Source organism: Sus scrofa, chromosome 15 (assembly GCF_000003025.6).
Source record: "Sus scrofa isolate TJ Tabasco breed Duroc chromosome 15, Sscrofa11.1, whole genome shotgun sequence".
NCBI classification, from domain to species: Eukaryota; Metazoa; Chordata; class Mammalia; order Artiodactyla; family Suidae; genus Sus; species Sus scrofa.
Genome location: NC_010457.5, coordinates 105766695 through 105792890, shown reverse-complemented (window position 1 = coordinate 105792890; position 26196 = coordinate 105766695). Strand labels below are relative to the sequence as shown.

At 43.8% G+C, this 26196-nt stretch overlaps 1 protein-coding gene and 1 long non-coding RNA gene across 5 annotated transcripts in view; one reads left to right on the top strand and one right to left on the bottom strand.

Annotated features, from left to right (window-relative positions):
* Positions 1–26196, bottom strand: part of KIAA2012 (KIAA2012 ortholog) — a 135502-nt gene that overhangs the window by 23814 nt on the left and 85492 nt on the right. For all 4 annotated transcript variants that reach the window (XM_005672082.3, XM_021075192.1, XM_021075194.1 and 1 more), the window contains 3 exons: positions 24596–24668; positions 3828–3918; positions 797–962 (listed from right to left, as the gene is read on the bottom strand). In XM_005672082.3, coding sequence (XP_005672139.3) covers positions 797–962; positions 3828–3918; positions 24596–24668 — 330 coding nt within the window. The remainder of the gene's footprint in view (positions 1–796; positions 963–3827; positions 3919–24595; positions 24669–26196) is intronic.
* On the top strand, positions 15121–20561 carry LOC102166121. Its single transcript, XR_308178.3, has 2 exons — positions 15121–16648; positions 20370–20561. It is a non-coding gene; the product is annotated as an uncharacterized LOC102166121 (long non-coding RNA).

Sequence of the window (26196 nt, the reverse complement as noted above, 5' to 3'; positions counted from 1 at the left end):
TAGTATCCTTGAGGACATGGGTTTGATCTCTGGCCTCACTCAGGATCCTTCACTGCAGTGGCTGGGGTGTAGGCAGGCAGCTGCAGCTCCAATTTGACCCCTAGCCTGGGAATATCCATATGCCTTGATTGAGGCCCTAAAAAAAAAAAAAAAAAAAAAAAAAAAAAAAGACAAAAAATAAAATAAAATATCCTTGTAACAAATCTGTAGTAGTAAGTAAATGTTTCCTAAATTTTGTGAGCTGTCCTAGCAAATTATTGAACCTGGGGATGGGTGGTAGGAACCCGTTATTTACAGCTTGTTGGTCAGAAGTACAGGTGATTACCTGGGACTTGAGGCTGGTGTCCGGTGTGGAGCAGGGGTGTGGGACTGAGCCCTTAACCTGTGGGGTCTGTGCTAACTCCATGCAGTTCATGTCACACCTGAACTGTAGGATACTCTGCCGATGTCCAGAGAGCTGGAGAGTTGGTTGATGTTGAGAAAACTTTCACACATTTGGGGTCAGAAGTCATATGAGTGTAGGAAAGCTGGGTTTCCTTTTAGTACCTTTGTGCCTTTAGTACCTTATAGTACTTTTGAAATTAGAAATGGGTACCCCAATCCTTCAGAAGGAGCCAACCCAATGGTGGTGTGCGGGGCATGGTGAATGGACCACAGAGCGAATTTCAGCTCCCACATCCCCCCTTTGCAGGTGCCCTTGTATAGTGAGCAATCTATACAACTGTACACGGTAACCCTGATGGAAGCACCTTCCAGGTAGGCTCCTAGGACCAAGCTTCTAGGTGTTTATACTCACATGGGTGATGTTGGCTGGTGTCTGCTGGTTGAACAGTCTTGGTTCAGTCTTCTCTTCTTTTCCTTTTGTCAGAAGAGATGTGTGTACAGGACCCAACCTCTCTGGGGACTTAGACTCCTGTCCTGAGAGTTCTCGGTGCAGACAGTGCACATTATCATCTCTGCCCCTTCGAAGAAAGAAAACCAACAGGACCAAACTAAAGAAAAACTCTGGGAGTTCCTGCTGTGACTCAGTGGATTAAAAACATGACTAGTATCCATGAGGATGCAGGTTTGATCCCTGGCCTCTCTCAGTGGGTAGGTTGCACATGCAGCTCGGATCTGGTGTTGCTGTGGCTGTGGTGTAGGCCGGTAACTACAGCTCCGATTCAACCCCTAGCCTGGGAACCTCCATATGCCACAAGTGTGGCCCTAAAAAGAAAAAAAAAAAAAAGAAAAAAGAAAAACTCTGGAGTACACACCACTATATATTAACTCGATAAACAGCAAGGATTTACTATATTGCACAGGGGACTACATTTAATATCTCATTACAACCTACAATGGAAAAAACCAGGAAAAAAAGATGTATAACGGAACCATTTTGTTGTACACCTGAGACTGCTGCCATATTGTAAATCAACTATACTTCAATTAAAAAGAAAAAACAAAAAGCTCCGGTGGACCAGGAAGAGGGCAGATGAACCAACATTAACTGAGCACCTGTTTTTTCCGAGGCGCCGCACTGTGGGCATTTCCAACGCTTAGTCCGCCCTCTTTCTGTCACCACTTCCCAGAATAAAGGAGATTAGACGGTTTAGTCTTCATTTGGGGGGGTTCTCTTAGGCTAAGTTCTAAACTTGAGGGAGAAGGAGAACTAGCTTGCCTCTTTGAAGTTGCGTACTTATGCTGCTAATCAAGTGACATAGGATTATCTAACTGAAATTTCTTCTATCAAAGGCTTAGATGAAAAAAAAAAAAGACCTTTAAGAAAGATTGCCTTAGGGACATTCACCTATATATTCATTTCTTTATGCCTCTGAATTCTGTTCTGGATCAAATTTAGCTACCAAAAGGTCATGTGCTGTGGAAGTGTGACCCACTGTAGAACTGCTGTCACTAGCATGTGCCTTGAGGCTGACTTATGTTCTCTGGGTAAAAAGGTCACCAAGAGAGAACTGCATGGGTTTTGGGAACAGCTGCAGCAGCGGCTACTGTGTGCCAGGCCTGGGCCTGGATATTTTATGTTTTAGCTAAATCAGCATTATATTTACTGTGCTGTGCTATGGCAGGCCTTACTATAGAAACTTGAGAAATATTTGTCGAATGAGGTAAACGGAACTTCCTGTAAATATATGAGTCTTTAAATCACTCCATGTCACTCTATAAAAACCCACAGAAGTATTCTTTAGAATTCAGTGCTGGGAAAACCTTTATTTCCCCTGAGGAACAGGCATGCTGCAAATGAGAACCACAAACCTGATCGTGTTGCTCCTTTTTTTCTTTTTCTTTTCTTTTTTTCATATTCAGTTGGAAAGTTTGAACTTTAATCGCCATGACTATAATGATATTTTGGGGAGGGTTAGGTGTTCTTTGTTCTTTTCTTCCAGGTTTTTTAAAAAAATTCTTTTTGATACTCTATTTTTTTGGCTTGGGGGTTGTGGTTGTAAGTAGTTTAAATCCATTTGGGAAAAGATGAGATATAAAAGTTAAAAGTGGAATTCTTTGGATAGCTGCCTTACCACCCAAGTGTCCTTCTCCTTTTGTTCTTAGGGGGCACCTAGTCTTTCTTTTCTTTTCTTTTTTTTGTCTTTTTGTCTTTTTTTAGGGCTGAAACCATAGCACATGGAGGTTCCCAGGCTAGGGGTCTAATTGGAGCTGTAGCTGCCAGCCTATGCCACAGCCAAAGCAACGTGGGATCCGAGCCCCATCTGCGACCACAACTTATGGCAACACCAGATCCTTAACCCACTAAGCGAGACCAGGGTTCGAACTTGAGTCCTCATGGATGCTAGTCGGGTTCGTTAACCACTGAGCCATGATGGGAACTCCACACCTAGCCTTTCTGACCCAGGAAGGAATCTTTATACCAGGAGGCAGGTAAGGGCAGGTTCTCAAGTCACTGAGGCTCATGGAATGTCACAAGAGCCTATTGTTCCAGCTTCCACTGCCAAATGGGGCTTCGTCAAATGACGGGGCCCAACTGGCCAAGCTCCTCAGTTAGCACAACGTGAGCACATAGGAAGCACTTAAACATGTTAGCAATTGGCATTTTTATTTTCCCAGAGCTGAGTGAATGCTAAGAGGCGAAACCAAGCTTGAGTTTTCGGACTTCAATTTTCCTTCTTTTTTTTTTCAGGGCCACTCCCATGGCATATGGAAGTTCCCAGGCTAGGGGTGGAATATGAGCTACAGCTACAGGCCTACTCCACAGCCACAGCAACGCAGGATCCGAGCTGCATCTGTGTCCTACACCACAGCTCACGGCAATGCCAGATCCTTAACCCACTGATCAAGGCCAGGGATTGAACCCGCATCCTCATGGTTCCTAGTCAGGTTCATTAGCCACTGAGCCACAAAGGGAACGCCTCTTTTTTTTTTTTTTTTTCGGCTTTGCCCATGCCATGCAAAAGTTCCCAAGCCATGGACTGAACCCACGCCACAGCAGCAACCGGAGCCACAGCAGTGACAACGCCAGATCCTTAACCCACTGTGTCACCAGGGGGCTCCTGACAGACCTCAACTTTCTAGGCAGGTTTGCAGAGCTCAGATATGTGGCCAAATGGAGAAAGCTGCTTCCACACTGTTAGAGTTCAAGTTTACTCTTCACTCACCCAACCAAAGAAATACGTTTAAGTAGGAAACACATCTCAATATAATGCTCCCCAAGAATCTTTGTTTCTTAGACAATAATTTAATTCTGGCTGTGAGAGCAAGGGGTCGGTTAGCTGAGAATCTTCATGCCTCTTAGAAAAAAACAGACACAAAGTTAATTCAAAACAAAGAAAAACAAAAGTAGAAAAGTCCATGTCATGACGGCTTTGAATACTTACGCCTTTTGGACAGTGTCTGCCTCAGGGGTCGGGATGTCCTCAGCCAGGGAAGCACTAAGACAGTCAAGGGTCATACTCCTGAGCTCTGGGTCTGTGAAGATAAATAGCATCCTTAATCAGCAAAGGACAGCAGGCAGTGATCCCAGACATGGGAAAACGTCTACCTGGTGAGTAGTCAACAGCATGCAAATTAGTGAAGCAAGGTATGTTATACCTAGGAAATTAGCAAATTCTGCAGAAACTAGTGCTGATGCATGGCAAGTGACATTAAAATCAGTAAGCCCCTTTGGGAAAGCGATATGACAGTACATATCAAGACTAAGAAAAACGTTCTTGTCTTTGATCAGGAATCTTGCTCCCGAGTATGATCATAAGGAAATAATTCAAACGAAGAAACAGGCTTTTTGTACAAAGTTACTTATTACAACATTATCATTAATAATAAAAAATTAGAAACAGCCAAACAATGGGAGATTGGGGAAGTTATTTATGATGCATTAATTTGACATTTAAAATTATGGTTGAAAAGATAAATCAGCAATATGGAAAGTATGGCATAATGACAGTGAAAGGAGTTCCCGTCGTGGCGCAGTGGTTAACGAATCCGACTAGGAACCATGAGGTCGCGGGTTCGGTCCCTGCCCTTGCTCAGTGGGTTAACAATCCGGCGTTGCCGTGAGCTGTGGTGTAGGTTGCAGACGTGGCTCGGATCCCGCGTTGCTGTGGCTCTGGCGTAGGCCGGTGGCTACAGCTCCGATTCGACCCCTAGCCTGGGAACCTCCATATGCCGCGGAAGCGGCCCAAGAGATAGCAACAACAACAACAAAAGACAAAAAAGACAAAAAAAAAAAAAAAATAATAATAATAATGACAGTGAAAATGTAAACTATAGCACTGTGTTAAAACCCTGTAAAATATGTCTGTTGATGAATAAGAGCTAGAAGAGAAAACAGAAAAAGGAAATAATATGTTAGATTGAGACATTTATATGTGTTTAAATTTTTTCTTAAAACCCCTCTGTGGTTATAACATTGAAAAGAAAATTAAGAAAAACAAATGTTATAGTATGAGGAAAGCTTATGCAGCTACACAGCTACCCCTTTGCTGGGTGCTCTGAAGACCATAGTGGGTAGTTTTAAGAATGAGAAGAGTCTCCAGACTAAAACTTCTTATTAGACTAGGCTACTTTTTTAGTTACTTTTTTTTTTTTTTCTTTTTTCTTTTAGGGCTGCACCTGTGGCATGTGGAAGTTCCTGGGCTAGGGGTTGAAACGGAGCTACAGCTGCCAGCCACAGCCACAGCCACGGCAACGAGGGACCAAGCTGCATCTGCAGACTACACCATGGCAATGCCGAATCCTTAACTCAATGAGCAAGGCCAGGGACTGAACCCATGTCCTCATGGATACTAGTTGGATTTGTTACTATTGAGCCACAATGGGAACCTTCATACTTTTGTAGTTACTTTTAACACTTCAATTATGAAAGATATATTTCATTGCAAAAAATTTGGAAAACACAAGCATACAGAGGAAAAAAAGCCCCACAGTCAACACATAATTATTAAAATGACTAAAAAGACTGACTATACTAAGAGTTGACAAGGATGCAAAGGAACTGGAGCTCTCATTCAGCACTGGCTGGAATGTAAAATGGTATAACCACTTAGGAAAAGAGTTTAACAGTTTCTTAAAAAATTAAATATTAAATATAACATATCCTCCAACCATTACACTCCTAGGTGTTTTGCTTAAGAGGAATGAAAGCATATGCCCATATAAGGACTTATACACAAATGGTCATGGCAGCTTTATTTATAAGTCAAAAACTTGAAACAGCCCAAATGCCCAACAACAGGTGAATGGATAAACAGTCTAGCATATATATATAATGCAATACTACTCGGTATTAAGTAGAAAGGAAGTACTGATATGCTCAGCAACATGGATTAATCTCTAAAGGATTATGTGGAGTAAAAGTAACCTGCCAAAGGAAGAGTATATATGGTATATGTTCATTATAAAATTCTGGAAAGCGCAAACTAGTTTATAATTACAGAAAGCAGACTGGTGTTTGTCTAGAGATGAGGCAGACTGGAGTTGGAGGTGGGAGGCATGAGGAAATGCTGAGGAAAGATTCAATGTTTTTTTTTTTTTTTTTGATTCTGGTGATAGTTTCATGGGTGTATTCATATAACAGAACTTACCTAGTGGATCTTTTTTTTGCTATTTCTTGGGCCGCTCCCATGGCATATGGAGGTTCCCAGGTTGGGGGTCCAATCGGAGCTGTAGCCACCGGCCTACTCCAGAGCCACAGCAACACGGGATCCGAGCCGCGTCTGCAACCTACACCACAGCTCACAGCAACACCGGATCATTAACCCACTGAGCAAGGGCAGGGACTGAACCCGCAACCTCATGGTTCCTAGTTGGATTCGTTAACCACTGCGCCACGACGGGAACTCCCCTAGTAGATCTTAAAAGTTCTCATCACAAGGAAAAAAATTGTAACTATGTGCGCTGATGTTAACTAAGTTTATTGTGGTAACCATCTTGAAATATATACATATATCAAGTCATTGTTATATATCTTAAACTAATACTATATCATATACCAACTATATCTCAATAAAACTAGGACCCCCCCCCCCAGCCATAGCAATGTTTAATGTTGCAATGATAGAAAACTGCTGGTTGAATAATTTTATATTCTACCAAATAATTACACATAATTAAAATCTAAGGAAAAGTGAAGTTGATTGCATTCAAATCTTTACAGAAAGAATAGTAATATTTAACACTTAAAGAAAACTTATCTAGAAGTTCCTGTGTGGCTCAGCGGGTTAAGGATCTGGCATTGTCACTGCAGTGGCTCTGATCCCTGGCCTTGGAACTTCTGCCTGCTGTGAGCATGACCCAAAAAGAGATGTTAAGAATAGCATAATATTTCATCATACATATGGATATACCATAATTGGCTTAACTAAAAATGTAACTTTTGTCTTTTTTTAAGGCTGCACCTTTGACATATGGAGGTTCCCAGGCTAGGGGTTGAATCAAGCTGTAGCTGCTGGACTACACCACAGCCACAGCAACATGCGATCTGAGCCATGTCTGCGACCTACATCACTGTTCACAGCAACGCCGGATCCTTAAACCCACTGAGCGAGGCCAGGGATCGAACCCTCAACCTCATGGTTCCTAGTCAGATTCGTTTCTGCTGCGCCACAGGGGGAACTCCCCAAAATGCAACTTTTAAAGTTCAAATTCTTTCAAATTTTTTATAACTAAAAAGAACTTTGCATAGCATATCCTTGAAGGAATGCTTTTGATATTCAAAGACTTAATGGAGTTCCTGTCGTGACTCCACTGTCATGAGCCTGATTGGCATCCATGAGGAAGTGGGTTCGACCCTGGGCCTCACTCCAGTGGGTTAAGGATCTGGTGTTGCTGTGAGCTGTGGTGTAGGTTGAAGACACTGCTCGGATCTGGCATTGCTGTGGCTGTGGTGTAGGTTGGTGGCTACAGCTCCGATTCAAACTATAGCCTGGGAACCTCCATATGCTGAGGGTGCTGCCCTAAAAAGACAATAAATAAATGAATAAATAAATAAATTAAAAAAGACTTACTTTTTATCTATGGCTATGATTACTGAAGAATATAGAGTCTTTTTTTTTTTTTAACTTCCGAGCCGTGATGGGAACTCCAAGTTTTTTTTTTCTTTTGATGTACCCATGACTTCCTGAAATTCCTAGGCCAGGGATCACACCCATGCCACAGGAGTGACTCCAGCCATAACCCATAACATTGACAATGCTGGATCCTTGACCCACTGAGCTAGGGAACTCCAGGATGTAGTCTTAAACGCACAATGTCTACTGCTGAACTACTCCCCAGAAAATCTGTACTAATTTATACTCCAAGGAAATGATTATTCATTCCTTCATTTATCACATGTTTACTAAATGCTACATGATGGTCATTGTGTTAGGTGCTGGGGATACAGCGGTGAGTAGGACAGATACACGGCCTAGTATCAGGCGGCTAACATTTTAGTGGGGAAGATGGGTATTAGCACAGAGCAAAACCAAATAATTTTAAAAAATAAAGGAATTCCCACTGTGGCTCAGCGGAAACAAATCTGAATAGCATCCATGAGGATGCAGGTTTGATCCCTGGCCTTGCTCAGTGGGTTACAGATCTTGCATTGCCGTGAGCTTTGGTGTAGGTCGAAGATCTGGTGCTGGTGTGGCTGTGGCATAGGCTGGAGGCTACAGCTCCTAATGGACCCCTTGCCTGGGAACCTCCATATGCCACAGTGAGGCCCTAAAAAGCAAAAACAAAACAAAAAAAACAAACAAAAACCAACTTCTTGGGTGTTCCTGCTGTGGTTCAGCGGGTTAAGAATCTGACTGTGGGTTGCTTTTGAGGCTTGGGTTCAGTTCCTGGCCGGGCATAGTAGATTAAATGGATTTGGTGGTGTTGTGGCCATATGCACCAGGTGTAGCCATAAAATTAAAAAAAAAAAAAAAAGAAACAAGAAAACTTTTTGAAAGGAAGACTCTAATAGTCAATCTATGTCTCTTTGAGCAGTAGCTTCTTGCATGAATTAATTTATTTTATTTTCTCTCAATTTTGTTTCTTCAGGTGGTATTAGAATGTTAAAGAAAGATCCGAAAGAAAAAATTTACCTGTTATCCCACCAGCCTCATTTCCTTAATTCTAGGGTATCCATTTTTCAGTGTTCAGTGGTGTCCGCACCACCACCCAGAGGAACCTGAATTCCCTCCTGCTATTCCCAGATGATAAAGGTGGCATCTACTGCCTCACACATCAACCTCTAGACCTTGGAGGGAGGACAAAATTGCTAATGTACACGGTGGTTGAGGAAACTTGGAACGGGTGATTGGGGTGGTGCTCTGGATTTTATTTTGTCTTGGATAATATGTGATCTTAGCAGAGAATGGAAGCTGATTTTAAGTATTTTTGTGACTAAGAGGAATTCTGGGAGGGTTTCTTTCCCTCACACAAAAGCTGTCTCCCTGAAGATACCCACTGCTTGTTCTTCACTGCTGTTTGGAACTTTGGAACAGGGCACCCTAGGACCAGCAGAGGGCGCGTGTGTACTGCCCAAAAGCTGGCAATGGTGTCATTTCACCCTTTTGATTAGAATTGAAACCCTGTCACTGGGAATGTGGACCAGAGAAGGGTGTTTTGTTTTGTTTTGTTTAGTTAAATGACCTCATATTTAGGAAGTAAATCAAGGCAGTACTTTGTATAATGTCCTACAACTTTTAACTGCTTTTTTAAAAAAAATCTGTAAAATATTTTAGGAATGCAGGGTATAGAAAAACTTATATATAATGATTACCAGTGTACCTACCACCTAGCATTGTGAAATCTTAATTTTTGGCACTTTTTTTGGGGTCTTTTTAGGGACAGACCTATGGCACATGGAGGTTCCCAGGCTAGGGGTAGAATCGGAGCCACAGCTGCCGACCTGCACCACAGCTGATGGCAATGCTGGATCCTTAACCCACTGAGCGAGACCAGGGATTGAACCTGCCTTCTCATGGATGATAGTCAGATTCATTTCCGATGAGCCAGGATGGGAATTCCTGCCACATTTGATCCAGATTTTTTCTAAAGAAATAAAACATTTCAGATGTAGTCTAAGACTTCACAGAATCACATATAATTCTATTTCCCTCATTCCCTCCCCAGAGGTAACCATTCTCTTAAATTTGGCATTTTTCAACTGACTGGTTTCTGAACATGCTACTCCAAACACAGCACCTTGGCATATTGAATATTTTAAGATGAAGGAATCTGAGAAAGGACAGGTGCAGGTTATAAGACCTGCTACTCAGGTGAGAGGTACCTCTTAGAGGAAAGGGAAGCCCTTATCTCTGAAGACAGAGGGACTCTGAGAAGAATCCAAAGAAACAGGACTTGCTCTGTTTCCCCCAGTTTATTATCCTTCTCTCATACCCTTTTGTCTATGATATTTTCCACAGTTTTCCACTCTTTATCAAACCTATAAAAACTCAGGCTTAACCATTTCTTTGAGTCTTCATTTCCTTATGAAAGTTCCTGTGTCACCTAAAGCTTATATTAGTACATACCTTTTTTTTTTTTTTTTGGCTTTTTAGGGCCACACCCTTGGCATATGGAGGTTCCCAGGCTAGGGGTCCAGTTGGAGCTACAGCCGCCGGCCTACACAATAGCCACAGCAACACGGGATCCGAGCCGCTTCTGCAACCTACACCACAGCTCAGGGCAACGCCGGATCCTCAATCCACTGAGCGAGGCCAGGGATGGAACCTGCAACCTCATGGTTCCTAGTTGGATTCGTTAACCACTGAGCCACGACGGGAACTCCCTAAAGCTTATATTAAATCAATTTGTGTGCTTTTCTCTTGTTAGTCTGTCTCCGTCAGCTTTAATTTTCAGGCCCAACAAGGGACTCTAAAAAAGCGGGAGAAATTTTTTCATCTCCTACACAGTCCTCATGTATATTTTTATATCTTTGCTACATATAAATGTACCTATAAACATTAAATATTATAATTTTGTATCAATGTATTATTTATAATGCTTTTCCAAGTTGCTTTAGTTTGCTTAACATCTTGCTTTTGAGATTAATGCCTGTGAATACGTATAGCTTCCATTCGTTTATTTTAAGCTGCTATACATTATTCTGTTGTGTAAATATACCATAATTTATTTGTCCATTTTGCTATTGAGGGCTGTTTTGACTATTTCCAATTTTTTTCTGATGACATAAAATGCTGCAATGAGCCTTCCTGAATGAGTCACTGTTCATACATGAAAAAGTTTCTCTCAAGTACACTTGGAAATGGACTTGTTGGGTTGCAAGGTATATGCATCTTCAGTTTATTGGGGATTTCCAAATTACACCGAATTTCTAAAATTCCATAGGCTCATCAATAATGGGTGTTTACAGACTTTAATTTTTTTGTTAATCTGATATATATGAAATGATCTTTTGTTTTGCTTTGTTTTAATTTGAATTTCCCTGATTAGCAGCAAATTTGACTAATAAATACATGGTCATTTATTCAGGTTTTCCCTTCTGTTAATTGCCTGTTAATATATTTTACCCACTTTTCATTTGGGGTGATTGTCTCTTTCTTTTCCTTTTGTAGCAGTTTTTGATGCATTTTGGGTACTAATATTTTGTTGGTTATATGCACTACAGATAGCATCTTCTAATCTGTATTTCTCTTTTTTTTTATGGCCACACCCATGGTATATGGAAATTCCTGGGCCAAAGATGGAACCAGTGCCTCCGAAGTGACCAGAGCCACTGCAGTCGGATTCATAATCCACTGCGCCACAGCAGGAACTCATTTTTGAACTTTGTTTAACATGCCAAAAACTTTAATTCTAATGTAATTGGGTTTGTCAATAACTTTCTTTATGGTTTGTGTTTTGAATCATGGGTAAGAAAATTTTCCCTGTCTCAAATTCATATAGATATTATCGTCTATTTTCTTCTAAAAGTTAAAAAATTTTTCTTTTTCACATTTAGATCCTGAAGACATCTGATATTTTGTGAGGTAAGGATTTCAAAAGCGGATAACCAGTTATCTCAAAAATATGTAGTGAATAATAGCTCATTCTTTCCCCTCTGTTTCATAATACCACTTTGCCACATATCATTTCTATATATGGGTGCATTTATTTCTGGATTCTCTATTCTGTCTGTCCTTAAGTCAATATCACACAGCCTTAAAGTAATTGTGTTGTTGTTGTTGCCTTTTGTCTTTTTCGGGCTGCACCTTCGGCGTATGGATGTACCCAGGTTAGGATTTGAATCAGAGCTATAGCTGCCAGCCTATGCCACAGCCACAGCAACATGGGATTGGAGCCACATGTGTGATGTACACCACAGCTCATGGCAATGCCAGATCCTTAACTCACTGATCAAAGCCAGGGATCAAATCTTCATCCTTATGGATGCTAGTCAGATTTGTTTGTGCTGAGCCATGATGGGAACTCCTGAAAACTGGAGTTGAGTTCTTCTTGTGGCACAGCAATGGGTTAAGGATCTGGCATCGTCACTGCAGTGGCTGGGGTTGCTGATGTAGTGTCAGTTTGATTCCTGGTCCGGGAACTTTCAGATGCTGTGGTGCAGCCAAAAAAAAAAAGGAGTTGAAACGAATTTTTAGATTAATTTATGGAGAATTGTCATCTTCCTGTCTATGAAAATTATACAAGCCATTATATAGAACATTGTATTTATTCAGACCTACTTATTTTTTTGTTTGTTTGTTTTTTAGGGCCATACCTGTGGTTCCCAGGGTAGGGGTCAAATCAGAGCTACAGCTGCTGGCCTGCACTACAGCCATAGTGATGCCAGATCTGAGCCATGTCTGCAACCTACACCACAGCTCACGGCAACACCGGATCCTTAACCCACTGAGCGAGGCAGGGATCAAACCCGCAACCTCATGGGTCCTAGTCGGATTTGTTTCCACTGAGCCGTGACAGGAACTCCGGGCCTATTTTTTTTTTTTTTTTGGTGAAAGCAAGTTTATTTAGAGCGATACATTTTCCATAGGCAGAATGCAGACCTTCTCAGAAAGTGACTGTGGCCCAGGCCTACACTGATTTAGTAAAATTTTATAATTTCTTCATGAAAGTCTCACAATATTCTTTTATTTATTTATTTTTTATTTTATTTTTTTTATTTTTTGTCTTTTTTTTTTTTTAGCTATTTCTTGGGCCGCTCCCGCGGCATATGGAGGTTCCTAGGCTAGGGGTCGAATTGGAGCTGTAGCCGCCGGCCTACACCAGGGCCACAGCAACGCGGGATCCGAGCCACGTCTGCAACCTACACCACAGCTCACGGCAACGCCAGATCCTTAACCCACTGAGCAAGGGCAGGGACCGAACCCGCAACCTCATGGTTCCTAGTCGGATTCGTTAACCACTGCGCCACGACGGGAACTCCTCACAATATTCTTTTAGATTTAATATATATTTTACAATTATACTTCTCCTGCCTCCCTGTATAAGTGTACCACTAGATAACTAAATAGCAGAAGATAAAACTTTTTTGGTGGAGGGTGGGGAGTAGGGGTTTTACAAATTAATGAGTGAAGAATGAATGATAGAATTTCAATATCATTATTTAGCAACCTCTAATGAATTAGTGGATCTGTAGCTGCTGGCAAGGTGAAGAGACTTTCAAATATTATGTCTCCTGATGGAAGAACACAGTGCCCTCCCTACAGTGCTCCTGACAAAAGGAAAAATCAAACCTGAATCCGATCAAGTCTCTAGATCTGAGTACTACCTTACAGAAAGTACTGAAGACAGAGAAACATGTTAAACTATGCAATAGGAAAAATTAGCAAAATCTAGATCGTGGGAAACTATAGGACAAGTGACCTCCAATTTCTTAAAAGTAAACTAAATGAGGGGAAAAAAAAAGGAGTAAAACCTGTAAATTAAAGCACACTTAAAGGCCATATCAACCAATTGCAAACAAACTAAAAAAATTACAATTATGAGAATATTGAAAAAACAGATTGGATATTCAATTAAAGAATAGTCCTGGAGTTTCCGTCATAGCTCAGTGGCAACAAACCTCAAACAGTATTCACGAGGACTCGGGTTTGATCCCTGGCCTTGCTCAGTGGGTTAAGGATCCGTTGTTGCTATGAGCTGTGGGTAGGTTGCAGATTTGGCACGGCTCCCGTGTTGCTGTGGCTGTGGTGAAGACTGGCAGCTGTAGCTCTGATTTGACCCCTAACCTGGGAACTTCCATATGCCCTGGGTGTGGCCCTAAAAGACCAAAAAAAAAAAAAAAAAGAATAGTTCTAATTTTTAGGTACAACAGTGGTATTACAGTTATGTCAAAAGAGTCTTTTCTTGTCTTTTAGAGACATACTCAAGTGTAATGGGTAAAATGATGTGAACTTGGAATTTGTTTCAAAATAATATGGAAGGGAGGAAGGAACAGGGGATGCAGGTGAACAATGTCAGCCAGGAGATGGCTGCGTGGGATGTGTGCTGTTTCATTCACCTTTTGTATGTTTGCAGTTTTCCATAACAATTGTTTTAATATTGCATTATAAATCATGGGGTTTTTTTTGGTCTTTTGTCTTTTTAGGGCCACACCCCTGGCATACGGAGATTCCCAGGCTAGGAGTCCAATCAGAGCTGCTGTAGCTGCCACCTACGCCACAGCCACAGCAACTCGGGATTGGAGCCACATCTTCGAGCTACACCACAGCTCCACAGCCTCCTGAGCAAGGCCAGGGATTGAACCCACGTCCTCATGGATAATAGTTGGGTTCCTTAACCACTGAGCCACGACGGGAACTCCCTAAATCATGCTTTATGTTTTCAAACACTATTTTTTCCACGTTGATTTTTGTGTATTGATCTCTATTTATTTAGTAATCTCGTTGAATTCTTTTGTTTGTCTTTGAATAGCTTGCCTGTAGGGGCCCTCGGGATTTTCCACGTAAGTAATACTATTGTCTGAGAATAATGACAGTGTAATTTCCTCCTTTTTATCCTCACCTGTTCCTTTCTTCAGCATTCCCTACTGTGCCGGCACAATGTTGAAATAGAAGCAATGATAGAGGGCACTTTATACCTAGTCCTGCCTCTAAAGAGAAGTTTTACCATGAAAGAGTGATGGTACTGGAGGTTTTGGTAGCTACTCTGTACCAAAATCAGGAAGTCCTCTCTGTTCCTTCTTTGATCATTTTAAATCATGAATGGGTAAAATTTAAAACTGATTTTTCCTTTTGCATGTGTTCAGGTGATCCTAAGTACGTACACAGATTTTTAGAATGTTAGGGCATTTTAAATTCCTGGGGGCAAGCTGAATTCAATCATGGTGTAAAAGCCTAAGGACGCGATTGGCTCATATTTCATTTAGGAGTTTTGCATCTTGGATCATAAGTGAGACTGATCTATAAAATCTGCTCTTATCTCTACTTGCAATTGCTTTTTGGTTTTGATGAATTTGGGTCTCAAGATAGAAATGAGCTTTACTTCCTTGAAGGTGAAGAGAATTTTCAGGATCAAAAAGCAACAGCTAGGCATTCCCGTTGCGGCTCAGTGGTAATGAACTCAACTCATATCCAGGAGGATGTGGGTTCCATCCCTGGACTTGCTCAGGGTTGCTCTGGGGTAAGGATCCAGTGTTGCCATGAGCTGTGGTGTAGGTCGCAGACGCAGCTCAGATCCCTTGTTGCTGTGGCTGGCTATGGGAGGAGGCCAGCAGCTGCAGCTCAGATTTGACCCTCAGCCTGGGAACTCCCATATGCTGCAGGTGGCTCCCCCCCTCCTCAAAAAAAAGGGTAAAAAAAAGCAGCAGCTGTATTTGGGGGTTCTGGGGACTTTCCTGGGGTTTCCATCCTGAACAGTCTTAAGGATTTGCCACTTCCCTCTATAGAGGAGAACTCTGAAATACTCCCCAGAAGAAAAAATATTAGAGCGTGTAGGTCATCTAGGCTGCTAAGAACTAGCAGACTATTCTGAACCCAAGACCTGGGCTTCAGATAGCAGGGCCTGCAGTGTTCATTAACTGTACAGGCCTCTCTCAGAGCAACTCTGGGAAAGAGGGGCCCCTTTGCAGGTACCACCTTCCAGGCTGTGAATTCTGGTGTGGTGGTACCTCCTCAACTCCTGGGCGCACACTTCTAGTCTATTTTCTCCACAGCATGAAGAAAAACTTTTGCATCACTGGCGGCTCTTCACGTCTTGGCACCGATTGGGCCGTCATTATATTTGCTCCTTTTGGAGCTGTTTATTCCTGGAGTCAGGAACTGCCTCTGAGGAAATGCCTTCAAAACCAAAACTAAACGAAACACCTACAGACACTGAGCTGAGAGAGACTCGGGTTACCTTTTTTTTTTTTTTTTTTTTTTTGCTGTGCTGGTGCCACAGCAGTGACAATGCCAGATCCTAAACCACTAGGCCACTAAGGAACTTCCAAGGGTTACCTTGGTTTTAATAATTAGCCACAATTTTGTATAATTATCTTAACTTCTAGACCTCAGGTTCCTTTATCTACAATATAAAAGGACTTCTAGAGATTCTAAATAATAATTCCCAAGTTTCACGCTGGCTTTAAAAAATTGCTGCCATAATTGTGTGGTGTTTCTCTGATAATGTAACTTTTTCTTAATCAGAAACACATGGGTGGTTTTACAACTCTTAAAGAGCTAGGGGCATGGAGGCACCACAGAAACCTGAGTTCCTATCTCAGCTCCTCCACTTACAGGCTGTGTGACCTTGGGCTAGTTACTTAAATTCTCTGAGCCTCATTTGTCTTATCTGTGAAATAACAATAGTTTACTTTATCTCATAAGGTTGTGGTGAGGATAAAAGTGAGATAAAGGAATACGTATATATATATGGCACTTAGCAAAGTGTCTTGCTTCAGAAGAAGTGCCAAAGATTCCTTCCCTTTTTTTTCCACCCAAGCGACCATGTGTGGGAACACTAGCCAAAAGATAACCTTTATCAATTGAAAAGTTTAAATTGTTTGGCTGGCACTTCAGGGTGTTTCCCGTTTGCCTGCCTCCCACCTCGTCCCCAGCGTCGACATCGGCCAGTTTGGCGGATTTTGAGACCGTCTAGCTCGGCGAGTCTCCACCCAGGCCTGGGATCCGCAGGAGATCCCAGCGGGTAGAGACATCACAAGCTACCGCAGAGAGGGGAAGAAAAGACTGACAGATGGGCCCGGGAACGGACCGTTTGGGGCGGGCCGAGCCTGCAGTCTCGAGCTCCCTGCAAGGAGCTCCGTTTGCAAGGAGGTCAGAGGCGACAGGTGGGGACGCCTCACGCCGGCGGAGCGGCGGCGCCGGGCGGGTACCAGCGAGGGAGCGGGCGCCGCGGGGCCCCAGGAGCCGCCGGTTGGAGGGGGGCGAAGGGGGGAGGGGGCGGTGTTTGGGGGCAGGGTGCGGGGGAGGTGTGTGTGGGGGGACGAGGGCAGCCGCGCCCCGCCACCGCGCGGGCAGATACCCTGCTGATGGGCCCTTTCGTCATCTCCTGGCTCTCTGATTAGCGCCCCCCCCATTTTTTTTTTTTTTTGAAACTCTGCTTGAAGATTCTCTTCTTTCCGATTTCTCCATTTCATGTGTGTGTGGCGCATTTCTTCTCTATTTCCTCTTGGCCTTTCTAATTTCTCCCTCTCTACCTACTAGCACTCCGCACTCCAGGATCAACAAACATAGTAAGGTTAACAACCGGGAGAACTGATCTTTACAAAGTCTGGAGAGGTCAGTCAGATCTGCAGCCTCACTTCTGCCCAGCTCTGTAACCTCGCTATGCCTCAGTTTTCTTTTCTGGGAAATGGAGATAATAAGAGCTGCTTCTTTATGGGATTGTAATAAAAGTTAATGAAATGATTTACAGAAAATGCCTCGCACACAGTGAGTGTAAACCACTGCCCTGTGTTTTTGGGGTTTTGTTTGTTTGTTTTTTGTTTTTGTTTTTGCTTTTTAGGGCTGCAGGTATGGCATATGGAAGTTTCCAGGCTAGGGGCTGAATCAGAGCCACAGCTGCTGGCCTATACCACATCCACCACAACTTGGGATCCGAGCCGTGTCTGCAACCTACGTCACAGCTCACAGCAACGCTAGATCCTTAACCCACTGAGCGAGATCAGGGTTCGAACCTTCATCCTCATGGATACTTAGATTCATTTCTGCTGCTCCACAGCAGGAACTCCCTGCTGCCCCTCTCTTGATGGCTACATTGCAAATGGGTAAATGCACTCTGGGTTCGGTACACTTCTTCTAGTATGTCCAGCATCACCTCCTCCAGGGAGCCCTCCCTGACCTCTTCTGGGTGCTAGTCTGGATCAGTTTTCCTTCCTGTGTTCTCTTGCAGCCCTAAACACACAGATGGTTGGAACCATCTGTACCATGTCTGGCTCCTCCACTAGAGTAGCAGTTCCATAATGAGTGTGTCTTGTCCAATCTCAGAGGGCCTGGCACTTGGTAGAGGATCACCAAATGGTTGCTAAGTAAATGAAGGACATTTCCCTTCATGCAATGAGGGGTTAAAGACTTAAGGCCCGAACCTGGTGGCTGAACCTTGGCGCCATCTTAGTGGGTTCTGCTTTTTCCCTTACAGAAGCAACTGCAAGGTCGCTGGGTCACCAAAAAAGAGAAGTAGATGGGAAGGTCAGTTTTGCTCTTTTCAGATGAGGAAGCGGAAGTGGGTTTATTGAGGGCTTGGGCTGGTACAGGAGGACCGCAGTGAAGCCATTGTTCTCATTCCTGACCCTATGCCTTCTCACCCACGTGCTGCCTGGGGACCGCTGGTCTCCTTCCAGATTTTCTTGGTCAGAGCGCACCCAAAGGTGACTGGGAGGCAGACTTGTGTGTGACACAGTGAAAAGGCAGCTGGCTTTCCCTGGGAGCATTTATAGTGGAAAGAGCTTGGGAGGGAGAGGCCCAGCCCTAGGCCTGCCTCTGCTGCTGACCACTTATCCCTGTGCAAGCTGTAGGGGTGGGGGTGGGGGGGCCTGAGAGATTATCCAATCCAACCTTTGTAGTTTATGGAAAAGGAATCCATGGCCCAGAGAAGTGATGTGTCCTAGGCGATGGGCCTAATCAAAAGCTGAGCTGGTAACTGAACACATGCCTTTCTAATTTGAAACCCAGTGTCCTCAATGAGTCTCTTCTAGGATTTCTCAATAACGGACATGCAAGCCACTTGAAGATCTTGTTAAAGTATAGGTAGGTCTGGGGTGAGACCCCCCAGATTCTGCATTTTTTTTTGTTTTTTTGCCTTTTTTAGGGCCACTCCTGTGGCATATGGAGGTTCCCAGGCTAGGGGTCAAATCGGAGCTGTAGCTGCCAAGCCTACGCCAGAGCCACAGCAATGGGGGATGCGAGCCACATCTGCAACCTACACCACAGCTCACGGCAACGCCGGATCATTAACCCACTGAGCAAGGGCAGAGATTGAACCCGAAACCTCATGGTTCCTAGTTGGATTCGTTAACCACTGAGCCACGACAGGAACTCCAGATTCTGCATTTCTAAAAGGCTCCCAGGTTCTAGCTTGAAAGAGTCTAGACCAGTGAGTCTCACAAAAAATAGGGTGAGACCTAGCTCTTCTATGACGTACCCACTTAGTGACATAACTACTCATCTTCAACTCCAAATGGAAGTTCCTGGGCCAGGGCTTGAACCTGCGCCACAGCAGCAGCCCAAGCTCCTGCAGTGACAATGCCGGATCTTTAATTCACTGAGACACCAAGGAACTCCAGTTTTGGCATCTTTGAATCTCCTGAATACCAAGACATCCATTTTTCCATTCATTTGATTCATTCACTTAAGGAACACCTGCTAGGCCTAGCTGACTGAGGCACAGTCCTTGCCTTCAAGAAACATACAGAACATAGAACATGTGGGCTATAACGTGGTACTTCGTAGTTGCCCAATAAATATGTGTGAAATTGAATCAGGCTTCAGTACTCTGGGGGAAGTGGTAGAGAGTGCAAGAGAAAGCAGCTGGTGTGGGCCACTTTCTCGTAAGGGGCTTGCTTTCAAAGAAGAGAGCTTTGGAGTTCCCGTCATGGCGCAGTGGTTAACGAATCCGACTAGGAACCATGAAGTTTCAGGTTTGATCCCTGGCCTTGCTCAGTGGGTTAAGGATCTGGCATTGCCGTGAGCTGTGGTGTAGGTCGCAGATGTGGCTCGGATCCCGCGTTGCTGTGGCTGTGGCATAGGTTGGAGGCTATAGCTCTGATTAGACCCTTAGCCTGGGAACCTCCATATGCCGCGGGAGCGGCCCAAGAAATGGCAAAAAGCCAAAAAGCCAAAAAAAAAAAAAAAAAAAAGAAAATGAAGAGAGCTTGGCTCCCTAGGCAGTTCCCATCAGGGGAGGAGGAAATGACACCACTCAAGCTTCACAGAAGTTCTTCCCACTTTTAAAAGTTATCAGGCAAATTCACAAATATGTAATTTTTAGCCCCCCCCCCTTTTTTTTTGCCAAACCCATGGCATGTGGAAAATGCCCAGACCAGGGCTTGAATTTGTGCCACAGGAGTAACCAGAGGCAGGGTGACAATGCCAGATCCTTAATCTGCTGAGCCACTAGGGAACTCCCTTTAGGTCTTCCTTTGATGCTAAAGACCAAGGGAGGAAACAGGGATATTCTAGCTCCTCTTCTCAGGCCAGTCACAAAGGGGGCGGCTGAAAATGCACAGGGTTTGTAGCAAAGCGAGAAATGACCCACAGTGGTGACTCTCAGTCCACAAGGTCGGAAAGTGGTAGCATCTGCAAGACAGGGTCATGTACCCACATGTGGCAGAGATGCTCACTGCCACCTAATGACCATTCCCCTCTGCTCAGGTGGCAGATCCCCTCAAGTGTTAGTGCGGCACATGGACACCAGGCAAGAGACTATCCCCTGACCTCGCTTATAGCCGGGTGGGTCCGTGGGATGGGAGGTGGGAGAGGTGCAGTTCCTGAGTCGGGCCCTGAATAGGCAGCTGTGGGCCCCACACTGTCTTTTTCTGTCCTGTCCTGCAGGGCGAGGAAGATGCTGAGCCAGCTTTGAGCATGCAGACAAGGGTGATGGCAACGGAGGTGGCAGAGAGATAGTAAGAGAGGAGAAGCCTGGGTCCCTGGGCAGCCTTGTGGAGCGGAGCTGTCCTACCTTCTGCCCTCCAGCTTGGACTCCTCTGTGAGAGAGAAATAAACCTTCCATCTCGTTTGAAGTCACTTTATTTTGGTCTTTGTTAGAACTGACATCCTAATCACTACGCCTGTGTCTCTTGAATAAAGCAGTAATGCTCTGAGCCTTTTTTTCCTGGTCAAATAGAAATGGCTCATTTGTTTCCAAGGTTTTCTGTAAGATTTTCTTTCTTCTTTTGTCCCCATACCCCATTGCTTCAGGCTGCTCACGAGGGACCCCCTGCACCTCCTGTGGGCCTCCCCCAAATCCCTCAAAGTTCCTCAGAATGTCTTCAGTTCTGCCACATTCCAAGGGAAGGCTTGTAAAAATAACCTTGCAACATAACCTTGTTCAGAGTCTGCTGCCCACGCCTGGACTTGAGCAAAAGAAGGACTCACACCAAGGCCCCCTTTAGACCCCCAGGAGCAAGCAGCCAACTCCCCTTCCTGCAGTTGAGACTGATTTGAAAAGAAATGATTTTATATCATGTTATCACCTTGGAACAAATATCTCCTTATCAAGGTGCAAATTATGGCTACAAAGTTAAGGGTTTTAAGAAACAGACTAGGAGTTCCTGGTATTGCTGCAGGTGTGGTGTAGGCTGCAGCTGTGACTCGGATTTGATTCCCTTGCCCAGGAACTTCCATATGCCACAGGCGTGGCCAAAAAAATAAAAAAATAAAATAAAGAAGAAGAAAAGAAATAGACTAATTGCTAACCTTTAGTGAGCACTTACTCTGTGCCCGGCACTCTAATAAGCATATCACCTGTATTAACTCCTTTATGTCATAACCATCTCATGAGATAAATACTATTAGTATTCCCATTTTACAGATGTAGAAAAAAGATGCCTAGAGAAGATTAATAACTTACTTAAGGATACACAGTTAGTAAGCGGTGGAACCAGGATTGGAACCCAGGGACTCAGACAGGATAAAAGATGCTCTTGATCACTGTGATGCTGCCTATCTTCCTACCTGTTTATGTTTAAAAGAACAAATTAGGGAGTTCCCTGGTGGTCTAGTGGTTAGGATTTGGTGCTTTTACTGCTGCAGCCTGGATTCAATCCCTGGGCTATGAACTGAGATAAAAAACACGTCAAGCCACTATATGCCACAGCCAAAAAGAAAAAAAAAAAAAGAAAGAAAGAAAAAAAAGAACAGATTAAATTGAGTCATTACCAAATTCAGAGAAGCATATCTGTGAAGCAACGCAGCAAAGTCCAGGGCAGTGTTTCTCGAGGTGTCATCCCTGGACCACTGCATCGGAACTGCTGAGAAACTTAGTAACATCACAAATTCTATACAGAGTTCCCACTGTGGCTTAGCGATAACGAACCTGACTAGTATCCATGAGGACTTGGGTTTGATCCTGGGCCTCGCTCACTGGGTTAAGGATCTGGTTTCCGTGAGCTGTGGTGTGAGTTGCAGACACAGCTCAGATCTGGTGTTGCGGTGGCTGTGGTGTAGGCCAGCAGCTATAGCTCCGATTTGACCCCTAACCTGGGAATTTCCATATGCCACAGGCGCAGCCCTAAAAATTCAAAAAAAAAAAAAAAAAAAAAAATCCTACTACCTCAGCCCAAATCTGGGTATCAGAAATTTTAAGGCAAGGCCCAGGCGTCTTTATTTTTACAAGGCTTCCAAGTGGTTCTGCTACACACTCAAGTTTAGAATCACTGGACTAAGAAATGAATAAGAATGGATATTTTATTCTTTCCTTGGACTTGGAGGGTGTGAGAGATAAAAAGAAAAGTTTTGTGTTTAAAACAAGAGCAATTTCCCAAACCTTCTTTGATTTGGAGGTTGCTCATTTTACCTATTTTGTGAAAACTTGCATGCTGTATTCTCACCAAGTCCAAGAGTCATGGTATTCTCATTGGACGTGGCCCCAGCTCACTGCTTATAATCAACCTTGTAGATCACTGTTTAGTTTAGAGCAGGAAAAGAATCCTGATAGTCAGTTGTAAGGCCTATGAGGGGAAAATTGATCCTTAAATAGTTTTAAAAAATTTGTTGGCATACCCTCATTTTTTTCCTGCAAAGATTTGAAATCCTTTGTAAACATTAGCATTTATCATTCAGGACAGGCAAATGCCTTCTTTAATTTTCTGCAATGATATTTCACTGCATTAAAGACTATTTGAATAACCTTTATGGAACTCAGCTGGGGCTTGTCCCTCTGTCAGGAGACAGAAAATATGTTTTGACTAAGTTGGTCATTGCTTAGATTTGGCCATGTTCTGTGCTGCCTAAAACCTCCACTGCACTTGGCCAAGACCTTGGAGACTTGTCAGCATTCACAATCTGGATACGTGATTTACATTATGGAAGATCTGAAGACTGGAATGAATTTCCCTGGCTGTTGTCACTCAGCTTCGGAAATGGAGGTGGCAGGAGATTTATGTTAGCAGAAACCTTGTTTAGATGCTTAACTGGACACAAAGATCAGGCTACCAGAGTATTTTATGGTCTGATATCCAGAAGCAGTGAAAATTTTTAAAATGAGTATAAAAATTAATTATAATGAATGCACAAATTAATTTTTTTTGGCTTGTCAATGGAAAGAAATAATAAAAGATATAAATAAAAAGATCAGGGAGTTCCCATCATGGCTCAGCAGAAACAAAGCTGACTAGTATCCATGAGGACGCAGGTTTGATCCCTGGCCTTGCTCAGTGGGTTAACGATCTGGCATTACTGTGGGCTGTGGTGTAGGTCACAGATGCGGCTGAGATCTGGTGTTGCTGTGGCTGTGGTGTTGGTTGGTGGCTATAGCTCCCATTTGACCCCTAGCCTGGGAAACTCTATATGCCATGGGTGTGGCCCTAAAAAGCAAAGAAAAAAAAAAAAAAGATCAAGTTAGGGTGAAATCTCAAACCGTGACTGCACATTTATCTCCATTGAGCACTCTGGTGCCTCTCATCCAATGGGGGTCCAGCTGGGATAGGAAGAATCGTGGTATCATTTCACAGATTGATAAACTGTGACCATGAGAGGGTAGGTTCTTATTCATTGTGATGTCCAAGTTGAGATTAATATTTATTAAAGGGTTGCAGTACATGAATTACTTCCTTTGTGGCTCATGCAACCTTGTAAGGGCAGTACTGTTTTCAACCTCAGTTAAAGCAGAGGTATTTCAACTGCAGAGCCTATGCTCCCCACTCAGCTGCTCGGATCTGCTGCTGCTAGCCTATATAGAGCACCTTGCATGATGTCCAGAAAAGCACCTCAGTAGAAGGGCCAGGTGGGAAAAGGAGCCTTCTCTGGCTGGATGCACCCTGTGCTGGATCGCAGGGCTCAGGGAGCAGAGCCCAGGCTGGATGTCAGCCCCCACTTGCTCCCTCTGCTGGGTGCCTCTGTACAGCAAACAAGAAGCACAATTCTGGCAGGCAGGCCCTGCATCCAGTCCTTGAGAACACAAGTCTCTCACACATGTGTTCCCATTCCTGGAAGAAGCAGTGAGAATAAAGACCAGCTCTGCTACCTGGTCCTAGCTAACTGAGGCACCACGTAGCATGCCCAGGTGCCCCCAGGGAGGAGCTTAGAGTCAAATTCATGGTATCAGAATATGAACAAAAAGCCCAGTTCTGGGCCCACGCTTTCCAAGAATCTCATCATTATTAAATTGAGCATTATTTTTGGAGGAGGCCACAAACAGCCCTGGCTGCTCAGAGCTGTGGGTGACAGGGACTGGGTCTCTAATGATGCTGGCCCCTCCTCAGTTGGACTGTATCCCTCTAGGCAGGAAACCTCAGCTCCCCCACCTGCATATCCAAGCCCCTGTGAAAGCAGGAGAAACCAGAGATAGAGCTGCTTTTGGGGTCTTTCTGTAATGCCCCCCAAGTCTCCACTGTCTTCTATCAACTTGTGGCTTCTGGCAGGAAATAAATCTTTCAATAAGTCCACGGACATAAAAGCATGTTTATGATGCATTAGGAGCACATAGGGTCTGTATTCTGACTCCCAACCCATGATCTGAGAGGAAATGGAAGGTCATTCCTCATTAACACCTTTGAACATGCAAAATTCATCCCACAATGAGCACAAACAGATTATAAACCCAGTTCAGCCATCTCTACCTTGAGCATCTGGATGATTTTCGTGGTGGGGTCCTCCTTGTTCTTCATGACAGTCCGGTTCATCTCCACTTCCCTGTTAGGTTGACAACAACAAATAAAGCATAAGACAAAATAAATGCAAGCACTCCTAGGGCCCATGCCTTTTGGTAAAAGGGAATCCAGTTTTCTTTCTTTTCTTTTTTTTTTTTAATTTTATTTTTTGCCTTTTCTAGGGCCACTTCCCACAGCATATGGAGGTTTCCAGGCTAGGGGTCTAATCAGAGATGTAGCCACTGGCCTGTGCCACAGCCACAGCCACTCAGGATCTGAGCCGCATCTGCGACCTACACCACAGCTCACAGCTGTGCTGTGCTGGATCCTTAACCCACTGAGCAAGGCCAGGGATCGAACCTGAAACCTCATGGTTCCTAGTCGGATTCATTAACCACTGCACCACGACAGGAACTCCGGGAATCCAGTTTTCTTAGGTGTCTCTTCTTCTTTATCAACTATGTTAACTTAAATGCCCAAGAAGTCTGCTGCCAGTGGGAAGGGGCTGAAGGGCCAAGTGGGCTTAGCAGTGGCCTTGAAAACTTAGCTGTCCTCCTCTGTGGGAGGCTTGTCTCATCTATCTGAGCAGTGCTCCATGCCTGCCATATAGTGGGAAAAGAATGTCACAGGCAAAGGCCAGCCGGCAGAAGGCAGCAGGATACCTCTGGGGACTTGAGGGAGGTGACCAGAGCAGAGTTTGGGAGAAGAAGGAAGGGTGTACAGGAGTCAGAACCTCAGGGTCTTGGAGGTAGGTTAAGGATTTTGGTCTTTACCTTGGAAACAAATGAAGGCACTGGGGGTTTAAAGCAGGGAAGCAAAAGGATCAGCTTGGCCTGTTGGGGGCGTTTCAAGGATTACTATGGATTGGGTTTTCTATCACATGGAATCCCCTCTCCCTTCTTTCTCTGAGTCACACAAGCTGCTTGCAATCCCACCACCCAGGAATCTCCAAAATGATGGTCCTCAACCCCGGCTCATCTTAGAATGATTTGCAAAGCTTTAAAAAAAAAAAAGATTGTTAGGACCTAACCCCAAATATCAAAACCAGGCTTTCTGGAGCTGGGGAATTTTTAGGTCTTCTTGGGTGATTCCAATATCCAGCCAGGATTGAGAGAATCATGGATCTTCTCTAGAGGGTTGGAAGGGCAGCTCTTTAGTTGCCAAGGAAAGAATTGCTGACCCAAATAAAGCCTCTGGTGTCTGATGAGGCCAGCTCTTGGCCTTTGTCACCTGGATTTCTGCTTAATCCACAGCTTCATTTCGGTCAGGGAAGGAATCTGAGGGCCCTAGAAACCTCTCCTGGGACTAAAATTCCTCAGCCTTTAGTGACAATCAAATACCCAAGCTATTTTAGGGAGAGACAATTATCTGCTAATTTATTCTCTCTCCTTTGGTGACTTTTTACTCTGTGTTTCTCACTTGTTAGTTTAGTGTTCATGGCTGATGAGATACTCTGAGGTTAAAAAAAGCTAAAGCAGGTAAGAAATTTTGTTTCTTTTGTATTTCTCCTTTTGGAGACAAAGCAGATTTGGCATGATGCAATAAAAAAATTTCATCCCTGAATAAATGGA